Raw genomic sequence first — 25,443 nt, 5'->3', positions numbered from 1 at the left:
GGTGGACCCAGATAGTCTCCTAGAATATAGGAGAGCAAGGCTCAAACCACTGCCCTGGAGAGAAAGGTTACACACTTGGTAGCAATACATCAGAGTTTCCCTGGCGCTGGACAGAGCCGGGTGGACCTGAGGCTGAATCCTAGGTCATATGTGCCCATCCCTGGAAAAATTTTGCAGGAGGGTACCAAACCGGAGGCCATGAGCATTTGGAAAGGAATGTGGCATCCCCTGAGCACATGATGGGAAACCACCATTTCTTTGTTGATAATGCTGGCGACATAGCAAATTTCTGTGTGCACAAAGAATGTGGTTATCACTCAACCTCCTGATCGAATCTCTTGGACAACTCCCTGCCTGAGCAGAACTCTGGATGTGATATGCAAAACCTTTCCACGGGAAGTCTGGGAGTGACGGAATGTGCCTGTAACCCTGGCACTTGGGAGCAGGGAGAAGTTTAACACCATCCTCAGCTACATAGTGTGCTTGAGGCCAGCCTGGGCTAAATGAGAGGAAGAAGGAAGAAAGAAAGAAAGAAAAGCAACCACCTGGGATTTCCCATTCTTCATTTCTTTCTGAAGCCTCTCTGTCGTCCCTGTCCATCACCCCAGCATCCTGCTGGCCAGAGGATTTTGCACAAGTCACAATACACTGCTGAGCCATCCATGCCATCTCTTTGCATCCTGTCCTGTTGACAAGCTCCTACTTCAGGTGGCCCTGCATGCAGGTGGCTCTGAGTTAATAGTTCATGTGGCCCTCCATTTAGAGTGCATTTCGACCCCAGCTGTATCTGTTCCCATCAGATGTTGAAAGTGCCAGGGCAGAGCCCATGGCCCACTAGTGTGTTACTCACCAGCTTTGATTACACAGTGATCTTGTCTGTGGGACAGGTGAGTGAGTGTGGGGTGGGCAAATAGGTACGAGGGGGTCTTAGCCCATAAGCATTTTAACAGCTGTGAATTTAACCAAACCCACTCCTCAGAAACTGTAAAATCTCATGGATGTAGGCTTTGGGTCTGAACTCGTTATCCGGTACCATGCATTCCCAGATATATGTCAGACATGTCTGTAAGTGTCTACTGCCCTTGTGTGGAGAGTCTGGCATCTGAGTGTCCTGGGTGTCTTCAGAAAATTGCTGAGGAATGTTGACTGAAACAGATCTCAGTGGCCCCAATCACATCAGATGCTAACAGCTCCCTGTTCTGGACCCATAGAAAAGATGTTGAACCTGAGGGCAGGTTACCTGAAAGCTGACCCCAAATTATATTTTGAGTTCAGTCGCAGAGCAGTCACTCCCAGTAAGCAGGTCTCAGCAGCCCTTTATCGTGGAACAGCTGGGACCTCTATGTGGAGGCTGCTCAAACTGTTTCTAGAGCTTTTAGTATACTGGTGGACACACTGGCCCTCTCAGAGCAAAGAGTATTACATGCTGAGTTCCCCCAGTCACCAACCATGAAACCAAACCCCTACCGCACGGCATCTGCCAGCAATGACCAGGGACAGGCAGAGTAGGGTGGGGCAAGTCTGCTAAACAGAACTTGGACACAGGTACTCTTGAGTGAGGCTAGAATGGTCTTTCTTGGCTAGTCAACACTCATCCCACTGGAAGGCAAGGAAAAGAAAAGATGACAAAAGAGTGAGCACATTGGATGGCTATTCAAAAAGTCTTTGCCTAATGTCCACAAGGCTCTGGATCCTATACTTGGCACTATAAAAACAAAACAGCTGCCATAAGTAGTGCCATGGCATCAAGGGACCCAAACAGATATGTGTGGCAAGCAATATGTAGTCTTATTTGGGTTAGAAATTCAATACTTTATCTTCCCAGCATAGAAAATAAGACATTTACAAACTATGTGAGGGACTCCTGGACATGGTGTTCAGTAAATGAAAAGGACTAGCCTACCCTCCAGGGCTCTAAGGCACTGGGAACACAGGATGGGAAGGAGTGGTCTTCACGTACTCCGTGAAAACCTACTATGTGCCAGGTTCTGGCCTGTATCAGGCCTGGGAGTCTTGGGAGAAGGGGGTAGTTTGGTGAACCCGAGTTCCATAGAGCCTCAGACTGGAATCTAAGCATAACTGGAGACACATTCTTCCACATGTAAGAATGTCCACACATCTAAGTGCCAGAAATATAACAGCACACAATGGGGCAGGGTCAGCTGTCTCAAAGGAAAGCTTCCTGGAGAAGGTGGCTCTAGAGAATAACGATGTATAATACCAGGTTAGCAGGTTACTGCAGCAACTCAGCTGTCTCTCCTGTGTGTGCTCTAGACCAATTCTCTGCTCCAACATTTTGGGGTGTTCCTACACTACCGAACTCATGGTGGTCACCAGCCTTCCATGAGCTGGGCCTGAGGACTCTGCTCCCCCACAGAGCTCTGGTTGGAGATATAAGTGATGATCCACAACAAAGGGAGCCTCACAGGCCTCATCCATCCTCTAGTCACCGGGGAGACAAGCATCCTTACCATTGTGGTCAAGGTCCATGGCTAGGAGACAGCAGTCAGCCTCAGGGCTAAGGCCTTGAGCTGTCTTGAGTAGCAGTAGAATCAAGGGAAATAAGAAAGGTAAATGGTGGATGGGGACACACTACAGAAGTGTGACATCTCTTAGAGGCATCTCTAAAGGAGTGGGGAGCAAAGAGGTGGAGGACAAAACAAGCAGACATCTGGGGAGTGGCACATGGGCAGAAGAGACAGCAGACTGTGCCAGGAGACAGAACGTAGCCAAAGGAGTAGGGGCAATGTCTGCATTTCCTCTGAGAGCAACAGGAAACCACAATAGGGTTTTATATGGGGACATCCTACTTAGAATGACACTGATGGCTGCATGGACTGGAGATCCAAGCAGGGTGTAGGGTATAAGGAAAGTGATGTAGCCCAAGCAATGATTGTGTGAAGATGGTTTGAAGCAGGAGGTGTTGAGAAACAGGCATATTTGGGGAGACAATTTAAGTCAATATAAAGACTTCAGATCAGTAGCCTGACCAATAGTTTCTGCTACACAAAGAAAAGGACTTGGACCATGAGGCAGAGGCAGGTGAATCTCTGTGAGTTCAAGACCAGTCTGGTCTACAAAGCAAGTTCCAGGACAGCCAGAGCTGGTACACAGAGAAACCCTGTCTTGAAAAAAAAACAAACAAAAGAAAACAAAGAATAGAACTCTAGGGGCTTGAGTTCCTAGATACTGAGCTGCATCCATATCAGAGCAGCACACAGACTCCATGAAGAGGGAAAGGAGATCCTTTGAGATCCAACCCACCAGGTGCCAGGGTCTTACATCCTGTATCATGTAGTTCTGCTGCTACCTGGCATGGTGGACCACATCAGATGTGCAGAATGAGAGGAGAAAGGTCACATACCTTCCCAGCGCTGAGAAAGCGCTGCCTCAGTTCCTGGCCATATGTGAGCCTCAGTAAAGGAGATCAGAGAGTGAGGATCCCCACCTGGGTACTCCTAATGCAACCCTGGATCTTTGTATCATAATGTCAGTACTACCATGTCATCCCAGCCCAATGGGAGAACCGGCATGACAACAGGGAAATGGGCAAAAGGCATGACCAGACAGCTCAGGGGTGAGTAAATACAACCTCCTCCCTTCACTGGGAAATATAAATCATGATGGCAAGTGGCAGGGAGCTCCATGTGTGGCACCCACTTAACCAGACAGGAATGTGGAGGTCTGAGAAGTCCCATTGGAGAGGCTATGAGTGGCACTGTGGAGTGACAGAGGTGAAATCTGCCACAGTCATAATTAAACTCAACTGAAATGAAGTCATTTCATGGGGAGGTGTATCTGTTATGATGAGTAAAATATAGGCCAAAAGGGACATGGAAACTTCTCCAGCCCCTCCGCATTCACAATGGAGAAAGCTTGGCTTGGGCAGGGACAGGTAGAGAAGGAAGCTCCCAGGATAAGGAACCATCACTCCTCCGCTGGATTTAAAGAAGGGGTTCTGAAGGTCTAGGAAAGTGTTTTAAGGTGTGATTAAGGCTCTGAGTTCAGTCCCCAGCACAGAAGAAAGAGATGGCGATGGGTGGGGCTAAAGCCCTTCTTGGGCCCCCAGAGGGTCTCCCTGGGCCAGGTCTCAGCTGATTAAACATATCATGTCATACACCCTGGCACTCTCGGGAAAGACCGGTTCACTAGGAACCTCTCTTACCTGAGTCCTTTCCCTGTCTCCTAGGACCTTATTCACAGTGGTTTTACCCACTGCCTGTGATCCCAGTGACTAGCCAGCAAGTCCCTTACCTTGTTCTTAGACCCAAACCCCTCTTTCCATCTTGGGGGGGGTCTCACCTCTGAGCCCCTTCCTGCCCTCCAGCACCTCTCTTAAGTCATGGGCCATGCCACTGCTTCTTGCTATAGGCTCAGTTATGTCCCCTCATAACTCACACTGAAGTCTGATCCCTACCACCCCAGAATGTGACTGCAACTGCCTTTAAAGAGGTGGTTAAGTTAAAATAAGGTCATTGGTGGGCCAAATCCCATGAGACCGTATCTTTTTAAAAGAACCGTGAGAACTTCCATGAGGGAAGGGGATAAACAGGTGAGGACACAGTAACAAACCAGCTTGACAGTGGTAGAGTGATTTCCTAGCAAGTGCAAGGCCCTGGGCTGGATTCCTAGCACCAAGGGAGGGAGCCTTATGCAAGTCCAAGAGAGAGGCCTCAGGAGAAAGAAAACCCTGCTGGACCTTGATCTTGAACCTCCAGCCTCAGGAACTGTTAGGAATAAATGCCGGCCGTTTAAGCCCCAGGTTTGGCATTTTGCTTCTTTTCCATGAGAGATGGCCAGAGTGGAGCTCTCATGCTGGCCAGCAAAGCATCTTGCCCCTGGGATGGACACATGGCCTGAAGTCCGGCCTCGTTAGGCTGTGGGACCAGAGGATGCATCAGGACCTTTACAGTGTGGCTGGAGAAAGGCCAAGGCTCTTTCTGGAGTCTTGAACCTGTTGTGGTCCTGGGTCTACAATGGTCATCTGGCTGTCCCCATGGCATTGTGGGAAAGCAATGCAACCTCTGTTCTAGCTGTTCTGAAGTCAGCACCATTCCTAGTTTTCCATTTCCTTTGGCATTTTAACAGTCCCCTTTTCACCTGGGTGTGTTGGACTTGGTTTCAATTTCTGCTTCCAAGAGGCCTTGTCTAGACATGCTCACAACCTTCTCAGATCTCTGCATGAAAATTCAGACACTCAGAAGGGAAGGCAAAGCCAGGAAGCTCAGGCAGAAGAGAGGACCATCGAAGGTATGGGTGGGAGCAGGTGGGAGGAAGGAAGTCTTCAGACCTCAGCTTGGTGAAGTAGAAGCTAGCGACCCTACGTCATAATCTACTTGTGTATTCCTAACACCCTGAGCTGATAGCATGGCTGCTCTGCATGCGAGACTGCCTTTCACAGCTTCACTTGCAGCTAGGAGAAACCATGTGACTAAATTCTAGCCAATGGGATCTGCAAAGATATTCAGGGTAGAGCTTCTGAGAAGTCCCTACAAAGGCAACTCGTGCCCTATGGCTCAGAGTGCCAGAGAAGCTCCATATGTCAGAGACCTCACCCCTACCAGGCAAGCTGAGGCAATCCTGGGATGGGGGTGAGGAGCCTAGAAATCTCATATTTGAGAGATAACAGGGTCCTGTTAACACATGAGAAAGACTTGACTCATATGAAGTTGCCATTTTGTGGGTCAATAAGTACTGAATAGTGAGAATATTTAAGGTGTAGACCATCCTTTGGTAGTTATGGGCAGAGTCTTCCAACAGATCCCAAGTCCTAGAAATTCAAGCTCCTTAGACTGGGATCCCACATCTCCTGGCTCTAGCTCCCACTTTCACCCATAATACCCCAGCATTGCTGTGTCATGTGTTTCCTCACGGTTACCCCTACCTGTTTCAACTGGCATGCCTCTAACTCAGTCCTTTGTTTCCCAGGATACTGGGGGCATCCCTCCTCCTTAGACTGTGTGGGGCTATTCCCACAGAACGTAGCCAGGTGTGTGGGGTGTTATGATCCAGGGATGCCTCCATCTTGGCCCCCTCTGCCACAGCCCAATGGGTATCATCACAGTGTGTCTATGGGCTGACATACCCATTCTGAAACAGCAAGCTGTAAAAGATGAACTCTGTCCTGGGAGACCCTGTCACTCACTTTGGCCAAGTCCCTTCTGAACATCAGTTTACTCATTTGCAGCAAGTTTACTCATCATGGTCCAGCAAGGCCATTAGGTTCAAAATAATGCCAGAGCCCCAGCCTAGGTATCAGGAATTAGAAGATGGATAGGACACTTGAGAAGGACAAAGTTGACAGGTGACAAGCAGAAGGCTTGAGAGACTGGGGTTTCAGAGGCTTCAACCACCGTCTTGGTGTTGACAACATCTTGTTGCCTGAGCTGATGTGGTCCGCTCCTCTCTAGTCCACAAGAGAACTGATTCTGAGGTTGAGACAATGCAGGGGACAGATGGGTGTGGAGAGGAGGGACTCCATGTAGCCAAGATCCAGACAGGGAATGCTGGGAAAGGGGCTCTGCAGGAGGGGACCTGCCTTCCCATGTCATACAGACCACAGAGCCCAGCTCTGTAGTCAATACAGAATCTAGTGACCAAAGCAGACTTGCAGCAAGACTACCTGGAGGCAGGAAAGGGCGTACTCATTGTGAGCTGGCTGAGATCCCCCGCCTCCTGGAGTGGGCAGAATAGTGTGAGTGGGCACTGACATAGTGTGAGGTGCTGGCTGATGTGGAGCCAAGGAGCAGGTGGCGGGAGACTCCAAGAGACTCCGGTGCATGCAGAGGACTTGGACTATGGTGCTGATCTCTAGAGAGGCACTTATGGCCCTGAAGAGGAACCAGTAAGGTGTGTTTACAAAAGAGGATGAGACTGAGTGGTCCTGAAGGGGCCGAGGTCTCAACAGCAGGTGGGCAATGGTTTCCCACTGGCTGGAATGAGTGCCCCCTTAAAGGGCCTTTCACAGAGTAACACCATGCTCTGGTTTCCACTTAACTGTTCCTTCCTTCTGGGGGCAGCAGGAAGGTGGGGCAGCCTGGGAGCCCAGATGACAGCAGGGGAGCTGGAGAAGCAGCCAGGATTTGGAGGATGCTGTACTGGACTGGGGATTTTGAGCATCCCACTGGAGTTGCTAGGGCTGAAGAGAACATTCAAGGAGCCTGGCTTTGCAGCAGAACTGTGTGGGTAAGCTCATCCCAGAGAGACCTGTATTGCCCTGTGCCTCAGGGAAGGTCACAGTGCAGAAATGAGTTTGTTGCCATCTTGGGCCCCCAAGTCTGGACACATACAAGTGAGAAGACATCTCCACATCCTCCCCCACCAGCCAGGACCTTCTGAAGATCAATGACATTCTCTGCTCCCTTCCCATCACAAGTTTATCATGATTGCTCCACAAGTGGAATACATGTGTGTGCACATGTTCAGGCATACATACTCATCTGCACATGCCAACCTCCGCCCCAGGCACTGCTGCAGGAATCAGGTTGGTCATGTCACAGGACTATGAATGCTGGACCATAGTAAGGAGTGGTGGGGAGTGTGGCAGAGTGGGTCACTCAGACCCTCCCCTCAGGAAGCTGTATTCCCAGCTATATCACAGTGATGCCAGTGCACACTAAGTGATCAATAGATCTTCCCATTTCCCAAAGAAGCTACAGTTTCCTGTCATGGGCAAAACACTCCGCATTTAAATTTTGGACCTCATTTGAAAACATGTTAGTTAGATCTGCCAGCGAGCCTTTGGGCCATCAGTTGGTTTGTAGCTTTGCCTGTAACCAACAAAATGGCATGGCTTCCATCTGCAATTCTGGCCTTCAGTGGGAGACCTTAATCCAAACCATGCACCGACAAGATTCAGTCAGCAAGGGTAGTGGAGCATAGTGCAAGCAAAGGGACAAGAGAGGACTCCCAAGGGTCCTGACTCTCTTCATAGCTCAGAAGGCCCTGCTCAGGGTGTCTGATGATCACATACCCACTTTAAGCTCCTTCCCGAAGACAGTGCGCTCTCCCAGAGCTGAGCAGTTCCAGCGGCCGTTGCGGAACTGAAACTGACACTCGTCCAGGCCCATTTGGGAGCCTTCTCCTATGACGATGATGGCGTCCGGCCGGCTCTGGCAGATTGCCCGCTGTCTGGGAGCCAGGCCTGGGATCTTGTTACAGATGATGCTTGCACCCAGAGCGACCACCGAAGAGAAGCCACTGAAGGGGACACAGAGACAGAGAGTGAGATTTGGAGGAAGGTGGTGGTTGGCAGGTGCTGGGGGGGGAGGGGGCAATCTCATCTCAGCTACTATAGTGGCCCTCCCACAGAGTTAGAGTGGGAGAGAGATCCCAGAGAGGGCAGGACAGAAGGATGGCATGCAAAGATTTTGGCTACAAGTCCTCTGAACACCTAGCTGACCACCAGGAAATATCTGTCCCTGCAGAGAGCAATGACACCATGGGACCCAAATTTCAGAGAAGCAATTTACTAGTGTCCAAAGGGGAGGGTCTCTTTTCCATCAAAGCCTTCCTTCGTTTTTCTAACCTGAAGCAAGTTCACACCCCCTCTGTGTAATTCAGAGCCCGAATTACTTAAGCAAGAGCTTCTGGCAGGTAGGCAGTCTGCGCCCCGAGGGTCGCTGGGAAGCGACATATTGAGTGCCATTTCCCATATTTTGGGAACGAACGGTTCCCAGGGGCTAGTACTGGGGTCATCTGAACAACCCAGGTAAACTTAGAATACCAGATGTGTCACACAGAGTGGGAGACACCAGAGCCAGTCTCACCTACCAGACTGGGAAACCTCCAGGGATTTGGGGAGCTTAACCCTCAGACCCGGGGAGCAGCAGAGCAGTTCAAAGTCTGCAACTCTTCACCGGGACCTCACTCCAAATGGCCCAGAGAGGGGAGGGCCACGCCCTCCTGACCTCCGCGCCTCCTACCCTAGGGTAACTGGGTCCCCAGTGAGCCAATGAGATGTCCGATCCCCCAGGTTTATTCTCTGTTGTTTTTCCCTTCTTCAGTCTTCGGTGTCTCCGCCCCCCTTTTCTAATTAAAAAGAAGATAATACCTAACGCGGCCACAGCCAATAGGCCCAATCTGCTTCCTGGATGCTGGATGAGTGGATGAGCGCAGGGCGGCAGTGCACGGGCCAAGATGAAGATTAAAGCAAGTGGGGAAAAAAGAAAAGCCATCCAGACGCGGGCGAATCAATAACACTTAAAACACACCCGCAGGCGGGCAGCGCGCGAGCCCAGAAGCCGCCTCTCGATCCGCGGTCGGGCTGGAGGCCGCCTAGTCCACTCAGCGCACACTTGGTTGCGAAATCCCATTCCAGAGAGGTGGGGTTGGGGAAGTGGGAGGCCTGAGGGTGGTGGTGGAGAAACACAAAGGGTCTGCCACACACGCCCCCTGGCCTTGGGTCCAGTCCTCCCCAGCGGCGACGGGAGGTTCACAGCAGGTGGGGGGGGGGGTGTAGAGAGGCAGGTGTGAAACCTACCAAGGTGGCCCTTTGGCGCCAGCACCTCTGTCCATAACTAAAGCCCGTCACGTTCCCCGAATAGTGCCGCACGCAAGTCACTTCCTAAGTACAAAGGGAGACACCGTGTAATGCTTCGCAAGCCGCATCAGGAGCCACCTACTTCCACTTTCTAGTAAGAGTGTCGCCTGCCCCACTTCCTGACACGCCTGGGCTTCTTGGCTGCCACCCCAGCGACCCCAGGGTCGGGTTGTCATGCTTCGCATTGCTGGTGTCTAGAGAGCATCTCCCCCTGGTGTCTCTGGCCATCCATTGGCTATTTCTGGACTTACTACTTGTTTCTGATTGCTGAGGGTGCTGTCCTTCTGGCTTGGGAAGGGGGTCTGAGGGTCGCTGGAAATGAGGCTGTGCCAGGACTTTGGGAGGTGGTTTATGCTTTTACCAGAGGACGCCCCCCCCCACACGCTCCGCGCGCCCCTAAGTCCTTGTTTGCTATCTGGGGAGCCCTATCTGCAAAAGGGCTGCGTCCGCACCACCACACGCGTAGGTTTTTGTTGTTGTTTGTGCTTGCTTGTTTTAATTTATTTTGTCATGAACTGAGCTCTCTAGGGGTGGTTGTAGTCCTGTCAGACCTGCTGTGCTTGTGGCTTGAGCGGTCCCTGGGAAGCTGACCCTATCTATGGAGCAGCTAGTCTCCTCTAGAGTCCCATAGCAATCTGTTTCTGAGGGTTCCCAGACTCCGAGATCCTTGGGATGGCCGATCCCCGGCCCTAGTCTCTGGAACTGCACGCGCCCAGGAGGGGTCCGCCCGCTGGGAGCCTTTGTGCCCACAGGGTTCCCGCACTGCCCACTGCATCTCCTGAGCTAAGTTGGGCATCACGCCTCCCTCCCAGGCCCCGCCAACTTTGCCTGGACCGCACGCTGGACCGCACGCGCGGAAGGGACGCGCGCGCGGCGCTTACCCGATCCGGAGGTAGACCATGCCCAGGCTGAGAAAGAGGTGGCCCAGGCAGCGCCGCGCTTTCCGGGTCATAGTCCCCGCTGGTGGCGGGTGCCACGGGCCGGGCTGTGCTGATCCCGCCGGCCGGGCCCGGCGGGGCAATCCACATAGCCTGCTCAGGGGGCGCGGGCCGAGGCTCCCTGGGCCGTCCGTCAGCACGTCGGTCCGCGCTAGGCGCTGGAGACTGTCCCAGAGTGCTGGAGCCGCGGAGCGGGAGGGAGGGACAAGCGCGCAACGCGGGGCGACGCTGCGCGCTAACGATCGCGGCAAGTGTTTGAGGCGCGGGGACTGCGGGGCGCTGCTGCCGCCCGCCCCCGCCCCTCCCTCTCTGCCCTTCCCCCGCCCGCCTCCCGGAGCGCCCGCCCCGCGCCCGAGCGCCCGCGGGTCGAGGATGTCTGTCCCGAGCGCGCTCCCGCGGCGCTCCTCCGAGCTCGCGGTGGGAGGCGGGGGGCGGGGCGCGGAGCGGAGTTGGGGGTGGGGGGCGGTGGAATCCCGCTGGCCTGGCATCCTTCACTAACTCGCAGGTTGAGACCAGCAGGTGCCCAAAGGCCATCCTGTGGGTGGAGAGGATACAGGCTCATTCCCGAACCCTTGCGCCTTGTTACAGCTCTGTCACACGGGAGCTGGCTTGGCGACCCCATCTGAAGTACTACCACACACATTCTTTCCTCGCCCTCGTCTGTGCGAGGAACTGGTTGCACAGAGGGCTAGACGTTCCAGGATCCTCCGGAATCTCGCTACCGGTGGAGACTAGGAATTGGACTGAAGCCCAATGGCCAGAAGCAGAACCTGAGAACTCACGCAGGTGAACGCTCAGTGCGCTCTCGTGGCGACACCTGCTGGGAATGTCAGGTAATGCATTCTGGCCTTGTGTCTTCTGACCAGAGACACTTACCCTTCCTTTGATAAAGCACCTCAATCCAGAGAGTTAGAGGATACACGACCCAAGAAGTTTCATCTGGAGAGACTGAGGCTCATGAATCTGAAGCCAAAGTCATACTCAAAGTCACCATCTGGTAAATAACCAGATCGGAACAAGGTAGCCCCTAACTCTAGTGAACCCCTACTCTTCTCCCCACACCAGGCCTGCTTAGCCTTCAAGACGGCAGCTCTCCATGCACACACTCATTTGCATCATGTACAGCCAGCCCTCTTCCATGGAAGCTGTTGTTCATGCATGCATCCACGGACTACTGACTCCAGCCAGGTACCATGGTGTACACGGTGGATTCAAGGAACAAAGAAGACCTTCCTTTTGGGACAGGGCGGAGACTGACCTTACAGCTCCAGATGGCATAGGCTGTTGGGAAGGTCACAAGTCAGGGTGATGTGAGAGAGGGTTCTAGGTTCTGGAATTCTTTTAGCTCTGAGGAAGTGGCTGGGCTGTTCGCATCAGGTCACAGGATTTGGACACCTGGTACAGTAGAAGCTGGGAGGTGGGTGAGGGTAGAGCTGGGGTGAAGAGAAAGAAAGCCAGTGATGTGGAAGGAAGAAGGGGGCAATACAGACCAGACTTATTGGATATAGTTTTCCTAATGTCAGTTGTAGCTTTCTTTTGTATTAGACAAAAAAGGGGAATTGTAGTGATATATTAAGATTTTGTGGCGATATACTGTTTATGATTTATTAAAGTGTGCCTGAGAATTCAAAAGCAAAGCCAGTCACAAGCTATAAAAGCCAGGGAGACACTTTTAATCCCAGCAGCCAGAAGCTAGGAGGTGGTGGTACACGCCTTTACTCCTAGGACTCAGGATTAAGAGATAGACGGATCTCAGTGAGTCCGAGGCCACTCAGATCTACACAAGAGTGAATCAGTCTAAAAGAGAATTATAGCTCACACCTTTAATTCCAACATTAGGGAAGTATATAGGATAGAAGCAAGGTCTCAGATAGGCATTTATTCTCCAGTCACACTGAGGAGAGGCAGCAGTTTGAGACTTGGTGAAGGGCTCATTCATGGATCGATCTTTTCGGGCTGAGCTAGAGGTGAGAGCTAGTGGCTGGCTGTTTTGCTTCTCTGATCTTCAGCTTGAAGTTTGAACCCCAATATCAGTCCATGGGTCTTTTATTTATTTGAGTTACATGATTTATTAAAGCTTGCCTAAGGATTCAGAAAGCAAAGTCAGCCTCAAGCTATAGAGATCAGGCAGTGGTGAAACACACCTTTAATCCCAACAGTCAGAAGCTAGGTGGTAGTGGTGGTACACACGTTTAATCCTAGGACTCAGTATTAAGAGATAGTTGGACCCTCTGAGTTCAAGGCCACCCAGGGATACACGGGACTGAATCAATCTAAAAGACTGAGCTCACACCTTTAATCCCAGCACTAGAGAGGTATGTAAGACAGGAGCAAGGAGTCATATCAGGCATTGATTCAGCCACGCTGAGGAGAGGCAGCAGTTTGAGGTTTGGTGAGAGCTCATGCAAGGATCAGTCCATTCTGCCTGAGGTAGAGGTAAGAAGCTAGTGACCAGCTGCTTTGCTTTTTTTGATACTCAGCTTGAAGTTTGAATCCCAATATCAGTATCTGGGTCATTTATATTCGTGTAACTGGCTTAGAGTCCATTGGGGGACACTGGAGAATAAGCAGGTGACTCTTATTTGATGTGTGCATTCCAAAGCACCCTCTGGAGACACTGATGGGGGCTTGGACAGAAACTGGGCACAAGGGAGCCTGATGAATGAGAGAGACTCTAGCACGGGTTCAGGGACAGATGGATGTGTGGGCTGGAGAGTGCTCTTATTGCTGTTTTAAGTGTACCACAGACTGTCAAGGAACTGGCTGGGGCAGAGAATAACCTTGAGCTCCTGGCCCTCCTGCTTCCACTCAGGTGTGCCGGAATGCATACTTGCATGCTTCCACTGTGGTTTATGGCGTGTTAGGCGTTGAAACTAGCTCTTTTCTAATGCTAAAACAGTACTTTCCCCAACTGAGCTATACTCGCAGCCTGGAGGGATTTTCAGGGCCAACCATTTCCCATTGCAAGGTGTTCTCTGCATCCTGTCCTGCTGGCTTACCTCTGGGACGGCCTGTGATGGCTTCCTCAATGACAGGGGAAAGGTCTTGGTGGTAAAAGGATGCATGCAGGATCCCCGCGCCATCCTAGTGGCCAAGAATATGTAGGGCCACTGCAGCCCACAGTCCCAATTGAATGCCCAACTGATGTCATTTATCCTAATTGCTACACAGGTATGTGAAGGCCATCCAGATGCCACCGGCCATACACTCAGTCTTCCTGGCTTCAGATTTGCCCAGTTGAGGCATTGTGGACAATGACCCATGTGTCACTCTGTGTGACCTCTCTCCCATGCTCTTGTATTGCTCCTCTGTCTAGTCATCTGCAGACAAAGTATCAAACCCTTTGTGGTCTCTTCCACAACATCACTCTAGTATAGCATTTCCAATATGTGCCATTGTCATCTTAGAGCAAAGAGTCTTTCATGCCGTGGATGTTGGGACACTCACCACCTGGAAGTGTGTGGGAACTGTGGTGAGAGAGCAACAGATCAGACAAATGCTGAGGGCACCTCCTGGGAAGGGAGGAAGGAGAAGGAAGCTAAGGAGAAAGAATACAGACAGCAGAACATTCCAAGACAGAGGAATGAATGGAAAGAACACAGTCTCTGCCCTCCTCGAGCAAGTAGTCTGAGGATGATAGAATGGTCAAGTCCAGAGGCAGCGATGTCCTCGGAGCTATAGCACGTGAAGTCAGCCCTCTGGTGCTGTGAGCCCCTGGTCTTAGGGTCACATCACTGTGTATAATATGAGGAATGCGACCACGGAGGATTAAATATCCCCACATCCACCACAGTTTGTGGTGGAACGGAGATTTGAACTTGGAGGGCACTGGCTCTCCAGTCATGGCTCCTACACTACCCCTTTATTCTTCATTGTGTTTTTCTTTTCCTTTCTTAAGACAGAGTGGTGTGTAGTCTAAACCGGCCTGAACTCACTGGGTAGCCAAAGATGACTTTGAACTGATCCTCCTGCCTCTGCCTCCCAAATACTAGGATAGCTCTTATATTTTCCATCATGAAATGAATTTATAGAAGAAGGAAGGCCAAGGCCCCACAACAGAAGAGACTGTGTTGGTAACTAAGATGGCTGTGTCCACTTTCTGGTACTATGACAAAATGCCTGAGATAAACTTATAAGCAGAAAAGTTTTTGTTTAGCTTGTAGTTTCCAATGTTTCAGCCCATGGTCACTTGGCTCTACTACCTTTGTGCTTGTGGTAGCTGTGTACATCATGAGGGTAGCTGCACACATAACTTAGCAAAGGAAAATGCTGGGGTTATGGAAGCTGGGAAGCAGAGAGGCAGAGAGGGGCAGGAAGAGACTGCACAGATGCCCTGATAATTTAATTTCCTCCCACTGGATCTTATGGTGGTTTAAAAGAAAATGGCCCTCAAAGGGAGGGGCATCATTGGGAGGTATGGCTTTGTTGGAGTGGGCGTGGCCTTATTGGAAGAAGTGTATCACTGTGGAGGTGGGCTCTGAGGTCTCCTTTGCTTAAGCTTTGCTCAGTGTCACAGAACACTTCCTGTTGCCTGCTAGGTGTAGGAAACTCAGATACTTCTCCAGCACCATGTTTGCTGGCACACCACCATGCTCCCCACTGTGGTGATATCTTGTTCGTACAAATAAAGTGTGTCTGAAAATCAGAGGGTGGAGCTTGCTGCTAGCTAACCATAGAGGTCTGGAGAGTTGTACAGACAGACAGGAAGTGAGACGGCTGGGCAGAAAAAGGAATATAAGCAAGAGGAAAAAGGAACTGGGAAGCTAGTGAGGTAAAGGTGGCTTTGGCTTGCTCCTTCTTCTCTCTGTTCTCTCAGCATTTTGCCCTATATCTGACTCTGGGCTTTTATTATTAAGACCTATTAAAACTCGAATTACATCCCACCATGATGATAATGGACTAAACCTCTGAACTGTAAGAGAGCCACCCCAATTAAATGTTTTCCTTATAAGAGTCGCTGTGGTGGCTGGAAAGATGGCTCAGAGGTTAAGAGTTCAGTTGCTCTTCCAGAGGTCTTGAGTTCAATTCCCAGAAACCACATGGTGGCTCACAACCATCCATTATGAGATCTGGTGCCCTCTTCTGGTGTGTAGATATACATGGAATCAGAATGTTGTATATACATAATAAATAAATAAATAAATAAATAAATAAATAAATAAATAAAATCTTTTTTAAAAAAAAGAGAGTTGCTGTGGTCGTGGTGTCTCTTCACAGCAATAGAAACCCTAACTCTTGTTTGTTTAAGGAATATAAAACTATTTATTGACCACTGTTCACCATTATTTACAATAAAGTAAATATACAGTTGGATGACATTCTGATACTACAAAGTTTCTTTTCTGGCTCATTGAACCAGAACCCAAATACTGAAAAGATTGATCCTACCAGTAAGGAATGAGTCAGGGTAAAGAAAAATAAGCAAGTCATTAATTTATATTACCAAATTTTGTTCATTTATGTCAATGGGTCTGAAATTGCCAATATCTTCTCTAACTGTATTCCATTTCCACAGCAAACAGATATTCCACAAATCATAACTTTTTAGTAGATTTTCAACTTTCTACAAAGGAATGGTTCACTAGAGGAACCTTTACATGCCCACTTAAGTCTTTTTTTTTTCTTTTTTGGTTTTTAGAGATAGGGATTCTCTGTGTAGTCCAGACTGACCTAGTCAGAGACCCATCTGCCTTCAGAGTGCTGGGATTAAAGGCATGCACAACCACACCCAGCTTAAGTCTTGTTATTAAAACTGTCTAATTCCATTTTCTGAAGGGAGAGTTTGTAACGACAAAATTTTGTAAATAAACTACTGTATGTGACAATACATAAATTCTGATGTGCTTGCTGTAAAACTATCCAATAAGTTCCAAAATCACCTACTTATAAGGTTATGGTTTCAGTAAAATGTTCACAGTGATGGAACCTCATCAGTACATTTTCATCTGTGGGTTTTGAGTAAAGAAAACAAGACAAAACGAAAAAGTTACGTGTCTTATGCAACACAGGAATACAAACAACAAACCCAGAATGGTCCTTCTGAGTTTCAGTTAAAAGTAAATTCTGGTTGACTAATGACTGTAAGATCTCCTCAGCATTTAAGAAAAGCTGTTCTTCAAAGCCGAGGAAACACAACATGGTATCAAATATTCTATTGTGAAAGGAAGCAACTACAGAAAGCTTTTATTTGCCTTTTGATGTAGAACAAAAACCAAAAATATCTCAACTACTATCAACACTTTCAAAACCAGCATATCAAACTCAATTTTAATTAGCATGATATTTTTCTACACTAGTAATTCAAAACCCGAGATCCATATTTTTACATATGTATATATGTAAATATATATAAAATGCAAACAATTATTGGGCCTCATCTTCTGGACAAGAATGCCAAGTCAGCCTCTCCTCATAAAAGGCAATGACAATCTGAGGATATTTCGTATTTGCCTCCTTTGCCAGCACCAAGTCTGCCCCACCTGAGTCCTTCCATTTCATGAGAAACATTAATTCTCATTCATTCTCCACTGCTGTCTGTGGCACCGATTATTCGTTCAGGATCAAGACCTCTGGCAAAACCCCTTGGTTTGTCAGCAGCATCTCTCTTCTTCCATTTGCTATCATCAGATTCGCTGTCAGGTAAAGATTTCCTTTTTTGTGCCATCTTTTTCTTTACCAGCTTTTCGAGAATTAAGAAGTGCTTCAATTAATTCTGGACAATCTAAATTTTCTTCTGGTCCCCAAGTATTATCAGCATCTGTGAAGCCTTCCACTGGAGGAAATACTCCACCTTCCCACTCACTACACGCCGCTCCAGCACTTTTTCTACCACAAATTCTTCAGGCTCTGCCTGTTCTTTTACTCTTCCCATTCTGTTTCTTTCCCATTTATTGCAATGTAGATTTATTGGAGGCCACTTTTTTAATTGAAGAGCTCACCGCTCAGATGCTCCAGGCCTTGGATTCTGCAGTCTCCCCGAAATCCTAACTCTTAAAGTTTCTACTACCTTTGAGCAGGTGGGAGGCAGAGGAAGGTGTTCTCTTAGTTCAAGGCTAGCCTGATCTACATATGATAACTTGTCTCAAAACAACAAACAAACAAGCAAACCCAACAAATAGAAAAGTTTCTACAAATCCCTCAATGGTGTCACGAGCACCAGTGTTTGGGAACATATCAGGATTCCAACAGTGGCATAGTATCTAGGCTGTCTAGAGAAACTGAGGTCTCTGTGGCCATGAGTGGACCATCATTCAAATCAGAATAAAGATGTGACATCTCAGTACTTAGGATCAGTGGGGAACATGTCCAAAGCCCCAACACCTCAGCCTGATTGACAAATAGCTAGGGTGGGGAATCAGCAAAGGTGGAGCACTCCCCTCCTCCTCTTCCCTCCCTGCATCTCATGTGTTGGGCGTAGTATGTGTGTGCACAAGCATGTCTGTGTGTGTGTGTTTGTGTGTGTGTGTCTGTGTGAAAGTGTGTGTGTGTGTGTGTGTGTGTGTGTGTGTGTGTGTGTGTGTGTGGTATCAGATGCACACTGAACATGGGGGAAGGTGCACCCTATCCTTCCTCTGTGTGTAGCTGGAGTGCCTTTAGTGTTCTTTCCACCTGGTAAACTTGTAGTTCACCCTCCAAGGCTCACCCATGTCTCCACTCACCTGAAAAGCCTGCCTTGCTCCACCTGGCTTCTATCCTTGGTTCTTCTTTATCCCTTTATCAAATATCCCTCAAGGATTAAATTATTCAAGCACTGTGGCAGTTATAGATACAGAGGGCCAGATAGTCTCTGCAGATCTTTAAATGAGTCAGATATATATCCCTACATAGGAACGGTCTGTATTTAAAGACATTGTATTTTATTGAAATTTTTCCTTGGGCTTCCACCAGCCCTGGGCAGAGCCCTTCCCACCCTAAAGGATGCCTGGGCTCACACCATCTGCCTCCCACTGCAGTATAATCTCCTTGTAACAGAGCTCCTTTGACTCAGATTACACAACCCCGCAGGGCTTATGTTAAACCAAGACCATGGCTTGCTGAAGAGATCACACATTTTGGGGTCTGGTCCCAAACCAAGCCTGGGGTTTGGTCCCAGTTCTGCCTTTTATTAACTTCATGATCTGAGACAGTTTTTCATTTGTTTATCTGTTTGGTGTGCTCTGCAGCTAGTAACTTCCCGGTCAGGTCACTACTCACCAGGGGGCTGAGAGTTCTGAAGTGAACACTGAATTTGATCCATCCCAAGATCCATAGCCATGGGAGATCAACGGTCTTGGACTGTCTGAAGACTTTCTTTTGTAGATTCCTGTTATCCCAGGGTCTCTCTGCCCATTTGCAACCTCTACTTGGATCCTGGAAAGAGGCGTCTTTGTGACCCAGTGGGGCAAACCAAGCATACCTGGGCGGGAGCACGCTTACCTCTGTGCTTTGTCGCCATCTGCTGGAGACAGAAAAAATGATCACCTCAGTCCATGTAGCAGTTGCTACTAAGGGCTGCCTAGTCAGTTTCAAGGGAATAAGGGAGAGAGCAACAGGGTAGGACACCCAAAATCCTCCTCTAGCTTCTGTAGACTCACACACAATCCCCCCACCACAAAACACACACACACACACACGTGAAATGAAAAAAGGAAGAGAAATAAAAAAAAATCATAGACTCAGACTGAAGTTGAATGGTGCTCAGAGGGAAAGCACAGCAAATGAGACAGAAGGGCTTGTGGAAAGCCTTAAATAGCAGCAAAGAGGGACTCTGACAAGATTCGTGCTGGCACGGGGTGATGAAAAGCACCCCTGGCCACCCTGAAGACCCCCACCTGGACACTTCTCCCCATCACAGTGGCTGCTGTACTGCATTATCTTGGCCTGGGTGCTGGCCTGTTCCCCTAACAGGACACGAGCATCACCGAGATGGATGGATGTGACACCAAGACGATACTCTCAAGAGCCTGAGCACCCAGCCCATGGAGAATGACAGTGGGAAAGAGCAGTGAGAAGGAAGAGGCTGGAGCCACTCGAGAGGCTGAGGCCTTCCTCCTGCAGAGGACATCGAAGGCTTCTGAGCAGGATGGTGGCCCTATCCTGTGTGGGACTGTACAGGTGAGGTGAGTCTCTGCATTTTCTGGCTGTCCAGCATTCCACCTCATTGTGACCTCCTCCGTGTGGACATCCCATTGTGTATGTGGCAGGAGGGCTCCAGGCCTCACTTATGAATGCTTCTGGCCCTCCTGCCATGTCCTGTCTCTCAGGTTGGGAGCAGGTGAGACAAGATGATGAGGCCTGCAGACCCCTTTCCCACATCTAGAGAGCAGCAGAAACCCAGAATCCCATACAGACAGCTGCCAGTCACTGTGATTGACAAATTACCCCCAGGCCTTTTACTTATAGAAGGAAGGCTTATATTGGTGTCAGAGGTTTCGATCCATGGTTGCTTAGCCGTGTTGCAAGGCAGCTCACCATGGCAGGGATCTGTTGGGGAAAAAACATGCTCCCCTTGTGAAATCCAGGAAGCAAGAGAGGGACATGAAGGAGCTGAGGTCCTTCCTATTCTCCTCTTCAAGGCCTTGTCCCTGATGACTTAATGTCCTCCACTGGGTCTTAATACGTGAAGGTCTATTTACCTACCGGCATCACCACAAGCTTGGGACCAAGCCTTCACATGGGCCTTTGGTAACAGCTAAGATCCAAAGTAGTGCCTTCTGTTGTGGAATATTACTTTAACTAAACAAACAAACGTGTTATATTTGTTTCTGCTGCATCTGTTTAACTATGTAAAGATGTGTTGCTGTTTTACCTTGCCTGCCTAAGGCATCTGATTGGTCTAATAAAGAGCTGAAAGGTCAACAGCTAGACAGAAGCAGATAGGCAAGGCTGCCGGGCAGGGAGAATAAATAGGAGGAGAAATCTAGAATGAGAGAGAAGAAAGGAGAAGAGAATGCGGAGAAAGAGGGGGATGTGCCCAGAGCAAAGAGGGGGATGTGCCCAGAGCCAGAAGCCAGGCAGCTGCCAGCCAGACATAGAGAGAGCAGGAACACAAGATATACAGAAAAAAAGAAATGTAAAAAGCCCCGAGGCAAAATGAAGATGAAGGGAAATGGGTTAAGTTAAAGAACAAAAGCTAGCTACAAAAAAGCCTAAGCATTCATAACTAATAAGTATCCACATTACAATTTGGGAGCTGGTTGGTGCCCCCCTCAAAAAAAGTCTGCTACAACCTTCCATCTGGTTAAGGGAAAAAATAGCTCCCACCTCTGCTCTGTGAAACCATGGCAGTGCTGTCAGGGAGAGTAGCCTGCTGCCGCCATCTATAGTGAACTCCTTGCAGAAGGGACAGAAGTGACTTGGGCACAGTTTTTCCTCATGCAGATGGTGTCAGAGGATGAGGGAAAGGAGAGTAGGCACTCATTGCCCTCTTGGTCCTGATCTCTCCAGCTCAGAAACAGGGTCTGGCACCCTAGTGGTGAGTCTGCTTCTCCCCAGAGTGCTATGTTTTTGGAATAGAAATGTTTGAGTCCCCAAGAGTAAGACTTTAAAGCATTCTTGTTTTCAGACTGACACAAACCCAACACACCCTCCTAGTGCTTTCATGTGTGAGTCTGTGTTTGTGTGAGTGGTTGTGAGCTAAAGAGCCGCACCTGAGTCTGCGGCTCTTGGGAAGAAAGCAGATGACAGCCTGCAAGTTACACTCTGTCACCCATGCTATGGAGGAGTCAGGCAAGTGGAAAGGGCTAGGAGAGCTGATTCCTATCAGCAAACCAGGCTGCACAGAGCCAGGAATGAACTGCCATTGTCCTGAGCGGGTCCACGCTGCTATCAATCACTTCATAGCTGGGTCTTGATTGCGCTTCCTTCTGCTGATTTGAGAGTAGCACAAATACCATAATGGCTAATTTTCATTGTCATCTTGACTGCATCTGGAATTAATGAAAATGCAAGGCACTGGGCACTCCTGTGAGGGATTTTTCTTTTCTTTTTTTAAAAAATTTTATTTGTTTATTATGTATGCAGTCTTCTGCCTGCATGCCAGCAGAGGGCACCAGATCTCATTCAAGGTAGTTATGAGCCACCATGTGGTTGCTGGGAATTGAACTCAGTACCTCTGGAAGAACAGTCAGTGCTCTTAACCTCTGAGCCATCTCTCCAGCCCGGGATTTTTCTTAATCAGATTATTTAGACTGGGAAGGCCCAGCCTAAATGTGGGAGGCACCTTCTGGTGGCATATCAGATAAGGGACATGGAAGAAGGAAATGACTTTTTTGCCTGCTTGCCCTCACTCTCACTGACAAACCCATCCATCCTGTTGCTGCAGTACTCCTTCACCAGTATTAGAGACAAGTTCTTTGAGATTATAAGAGACTGAAGACCATCAGCTGTTCAGGAATCCTCCAGAATTCCAGCATCAGAGAGGGATTGCAGAGACATCCAGCCTTGTGGACTGAGCACTTACCAGATTCTTAGCCTCTCAGGCTTGAGACAGCCGTGTTGATCTACCAGGACCGTATCCTGTAAGCCAATGTAATAAATCTCCTTTTATTATATATTCATTCTGTCAGTTCTGTTCCCTTAGAGAATCCTGACCAAAGCAGGCACAAATTTGCTTAAGCAGTGATTTCCTGAAAGCTAATTAAAGCACCATTGGGTGTGACACCACACCTGCCCAGCCCTCTCCTGAGCCCTGCCCAAGCTGCTTTGGTCTCCTCAGAAGGCTCACATGCAGAGAGTCTCTCCTCCGGGGGCCAGTGCCTAAGCCCAGGATCCCCAGGCTCCTGTGGCTCTGCTGAGCAGTCTCTAGATCCACAAACGCTGCTCAGAATCTCCAAGCTGCTCTGATTTGCCAGGAGCAGCCGGACATGGAGCAGACATAGCACATCCCATCTATGAAGCAAAGCTGTGCAACCAAGAGACACCCAAAGAACTCAGATAGGGAAAGCCAAGGTCAGGATGATGACAGTGCCTTCCAATAAACCAGGAGCAGGATGACATGTCCAAGAGAAGGGACATGACAGAGCTGTGCACCAGTGAAAACCAGTGAAAACAGTGCACAGTGTGTTGGGGTGGACATGGAAGAAGAGTGAGGTACTGGATTTCCAAATCCTTCTGAACAGAGAGAGTAAATGCTGAGACCGATCAGAACATGCGGTTCAAGAAGGAAGAGGACTGACATCTCAGTATCCATTGTCTTGGGGACATCTTGTGACAGGTGTACAATTGGGCAGCAAACCCTGTGTGAAGTTAGTAACTGTTTCAATCCACTCAAATTCATTTATTTTGTATTGGATTCCAGTGAGAATAAGTTCCACACATTTAATTTTAAAACCAGCACACTCAGTATGATCTTTGAATGCTATTTTTCTTTTCCTTCTGCCCTTCCACCCTGCCCTTCTTGCCTTCCTCCTGCCCTCACCCACAACCTTCCATTTTTATCCTCTCTTCCTTCCAGTTTTATTTCTATACACATGTCTAGAGCCGGGCGATGGTGGGGCATGTCTTTAATCCCAGCACTCAGGAGGCAGAGGCAGGAGGATCTCTGTGAGTTTGAGGCCAGCCTGGTCTATGGAGTGAGTTCCAGGACAGCCTGGACTATTATACAGGAACCCTGTCTCGAAAAACCCATATCTAGAATAATGTTGCCCAATACAAATGTGGGGTTTGGGGCAAAAGGTTTTGTGTTGGTTTTCCTTCCTTCCTCAGTTTTGAAGTATAGTTTGAATCTGTTTAACCTATTGTGTTTACTTTCTCATCTTATTAGTTTTTAGTCATATTTTATTGGCTCTTTAAGAATTTCCTATGATTTATTTTGGTCATATTCATTCCCTCCCCAGCTCCTCTTAGATCCAGTCCCCCCCACCCACCCACCCAACTTTGTTCCATTTTCTTTTTGTTTTTCAGCACAATTGGTGACACCATACATTCTTGGATGGATGGCCTCTCACTAGAGCATGGTAAACCCACCAGAGGCCACACCCAGGAAGAAAACTGACTCTCCCTCTCCCAGCAGCTACCGGTATCCAGTATCTCCTTAGTCAGAGGTGGGACTTCAGGCCACTGTCTCACCACACTGGCGTTTTTGCCTGACTTGAGCTTGCACTTGTGACTTATGTTGTCTCAGATGCTGTGACTTCAAATGTGCAACTGCCCAGCTGCATCCAGAAAACTGTAGTCATCCACGGTACTCATTGCTTTGGCAATCATTCTGCACCCCCTTCCACGATGATCCCTGAGCCTTAGCAGGAGGGGATGTGATATAGATGTCCCTTTAAGGCTAAGCAGTCACCAGACTCTTATTCGCTGTACTTTTACCAGTTGTGTTACTCTCAATTTCAAAAAGAATGATATAGTTGAGAGATGCCCTAATCTAGGATTGTAGTGAGATGTCCTTAAGAATCTGTTTAATACTTTGTAAGAGTGATGGTAGTGGGTTCTTCCCTAAAGCCTAGGACCTATCTGGCCAAAGGTCCTGATAATGGTACCAGGTGTAGTTTTCAACTTGTGGAGTGGATCCTAAATCCAAGCAGGAAGTGGTTGGTTACTCCCATGACATTTATGCCACTACTTCACCAGTGGGCGTGTCCTGCCAGGCCTGTCATTGTTGTAGTCCACAGGGTTCACAGCTGAGTAAAATTCTCCACCAAAAAATGTGCATAGCCCTTCCCAGTCGTGCTAGACTGATTTCTCTACATTCTCTACATTCTCTACATTCAAGTATATGGGTTAGCAATGGGGTCTTAGCACTAAGTTTAGTGGGGATAACCAAGAGCATTGACAACAGCCTGTAATGTTTGAGAGTCTATAGGGCCCCACTGGCCAACAACTCCAAAAGAGGTCATCTGTTCTTGGGGCAGGGTTTTTTTAATTGTTACGCTGTGGTATCTAATGGGGTTACTGTTGCTAGTGTGATGGGGTATGGGTGTGGTGTGGTGTGGTGTGGTGTGGCAGGAAGCTTCCACAGTTGTAGGTTTCCACATGTATTTTTCCAAAGGTCTTTAATGTTAGTTATCTCTCCACGTCTTCCCTCATCTACCCTCCCATCTTTATATCATTTAGCCTTTCCTGTTCTTCTATTCCCCTTTAGCCTTTTATACCACTGAATTTTTCCTACTATACCTTGAGATCCTCCATGTCTCCTTACTAACATCCCAACCTCCATGGGTATTCCAAATGGAACACACATATCTGAAGATTCAAAGCAAACATCAAGATATGAGAGAAAGCACGTGATGTTTGTCTTTCTGGGTCTGGGTCACCTCATTCAGAATGGTTGTTTCTAGTTCCATCCATTACCTGCAAACTGCACAATTTTGTTTTTCTTCACAGATGAATAATATTCCAAAGTGCAAATGTGCCATGTTTTCATTATTCATCCATCGGTTGGTGGCCATCTAGGCTATTTACACTTCCTGGCTAGTATGAATAGAGGCAGTAGATGAATGTGATGAGCAAGAACCTTTACAGTATGATATAGAAATCTGTGCGTATAGTCCAAGAGTGGTGTATCTGCACCATGCAGTGTATCTATTCCTAGCCTTTTTTTTGAGACAGAGTTCCCAGATGGACTGAAAATTACTATGTAAATCAGACCAGCCTCTGAACCCAGACTGCATGACACCATGCCCAGATATTTCTAGCCACCACATTGGTTTTCATGGTAGTTGCACCAGTTTATACTCCCACCAGCAGTAAAGTGTTCCCTTTGACCCACATCCACGACTCACCTCACCATCAATAATAGAAATCACCTTGAGCTATAAGGAAGTAAGAAAACATTCCAAGCAAATGGAAGTTAGCAAACTAACAGGTGTACATGTTCTAATACCTGACAAAATAGACTTCAAGCCAACACTAGTCAGAAAAGATGGGGAAAGAACATTTCATAGCATTAAAGAAAAAAATCACCAACAAGATGCTGCGATCCTAAACATCTTATACACACCAAATGCAGGGTATATTAGTATTTCTTTCACAAAAGAAATA

At 48.4% G+C, this 25,443-nt stretch overlaps 1 protein-coding gene and 1 pseudogene across 1 annotated transcript in view; both read right to left on the bottom strand.

Annotated features, from left to right (window-relative positions):
• The window catches only part of Wnt7a (Wnt family member 7A), a 44,327-nt gene extending 33,834 nt beyond the window's left edge, over positions 1–10,493 (bottom strand). Inside the window, exons 1-2 of the mRNA XM_027428878.2 lie at positions 10,423–10,493; positions 7,973–8,199 (exon numbers count right to left, since the gene is read on the bottom strand). Coding sequence (XP_027284679.1) covers positions 7,973–8,199; positions 10,423–10,493 — 298 coding nt within the window. The remainder of the gene's footprint in view (positions 1–7,972; positions 8,200–10,422) is intronic.
• A 6,349-nt stretch (positions 10,494–16,842) lies between these two features.
• LOC100773271 lies at positions 16,843–17,390 on the bottom strand (annotated as a pseudogene).
• Between the last annotated feature and the right edge of the window lie 8,053 nt (positions 17,391–25,443).

Source organism: Cricetulus griseus, chromosome 8 (assembly GCF_003668045.3).
Source record: "Cricetulus griseus strain 17A/GY chromosome 8, alternate assembly CriGri-PICRH-1.0, whole genome shotgun sequence".
Taxonomy (NCBI): domain Eukaryota; kingdom Metazoa; phylum Chordata; class Mammalia; order Rodentia; family Cricetidae; genus Cricetulus; species Cricetulus griseus.
This window is presented reverse-complemented; position numbering and strand designations above follow the sequence as displayed.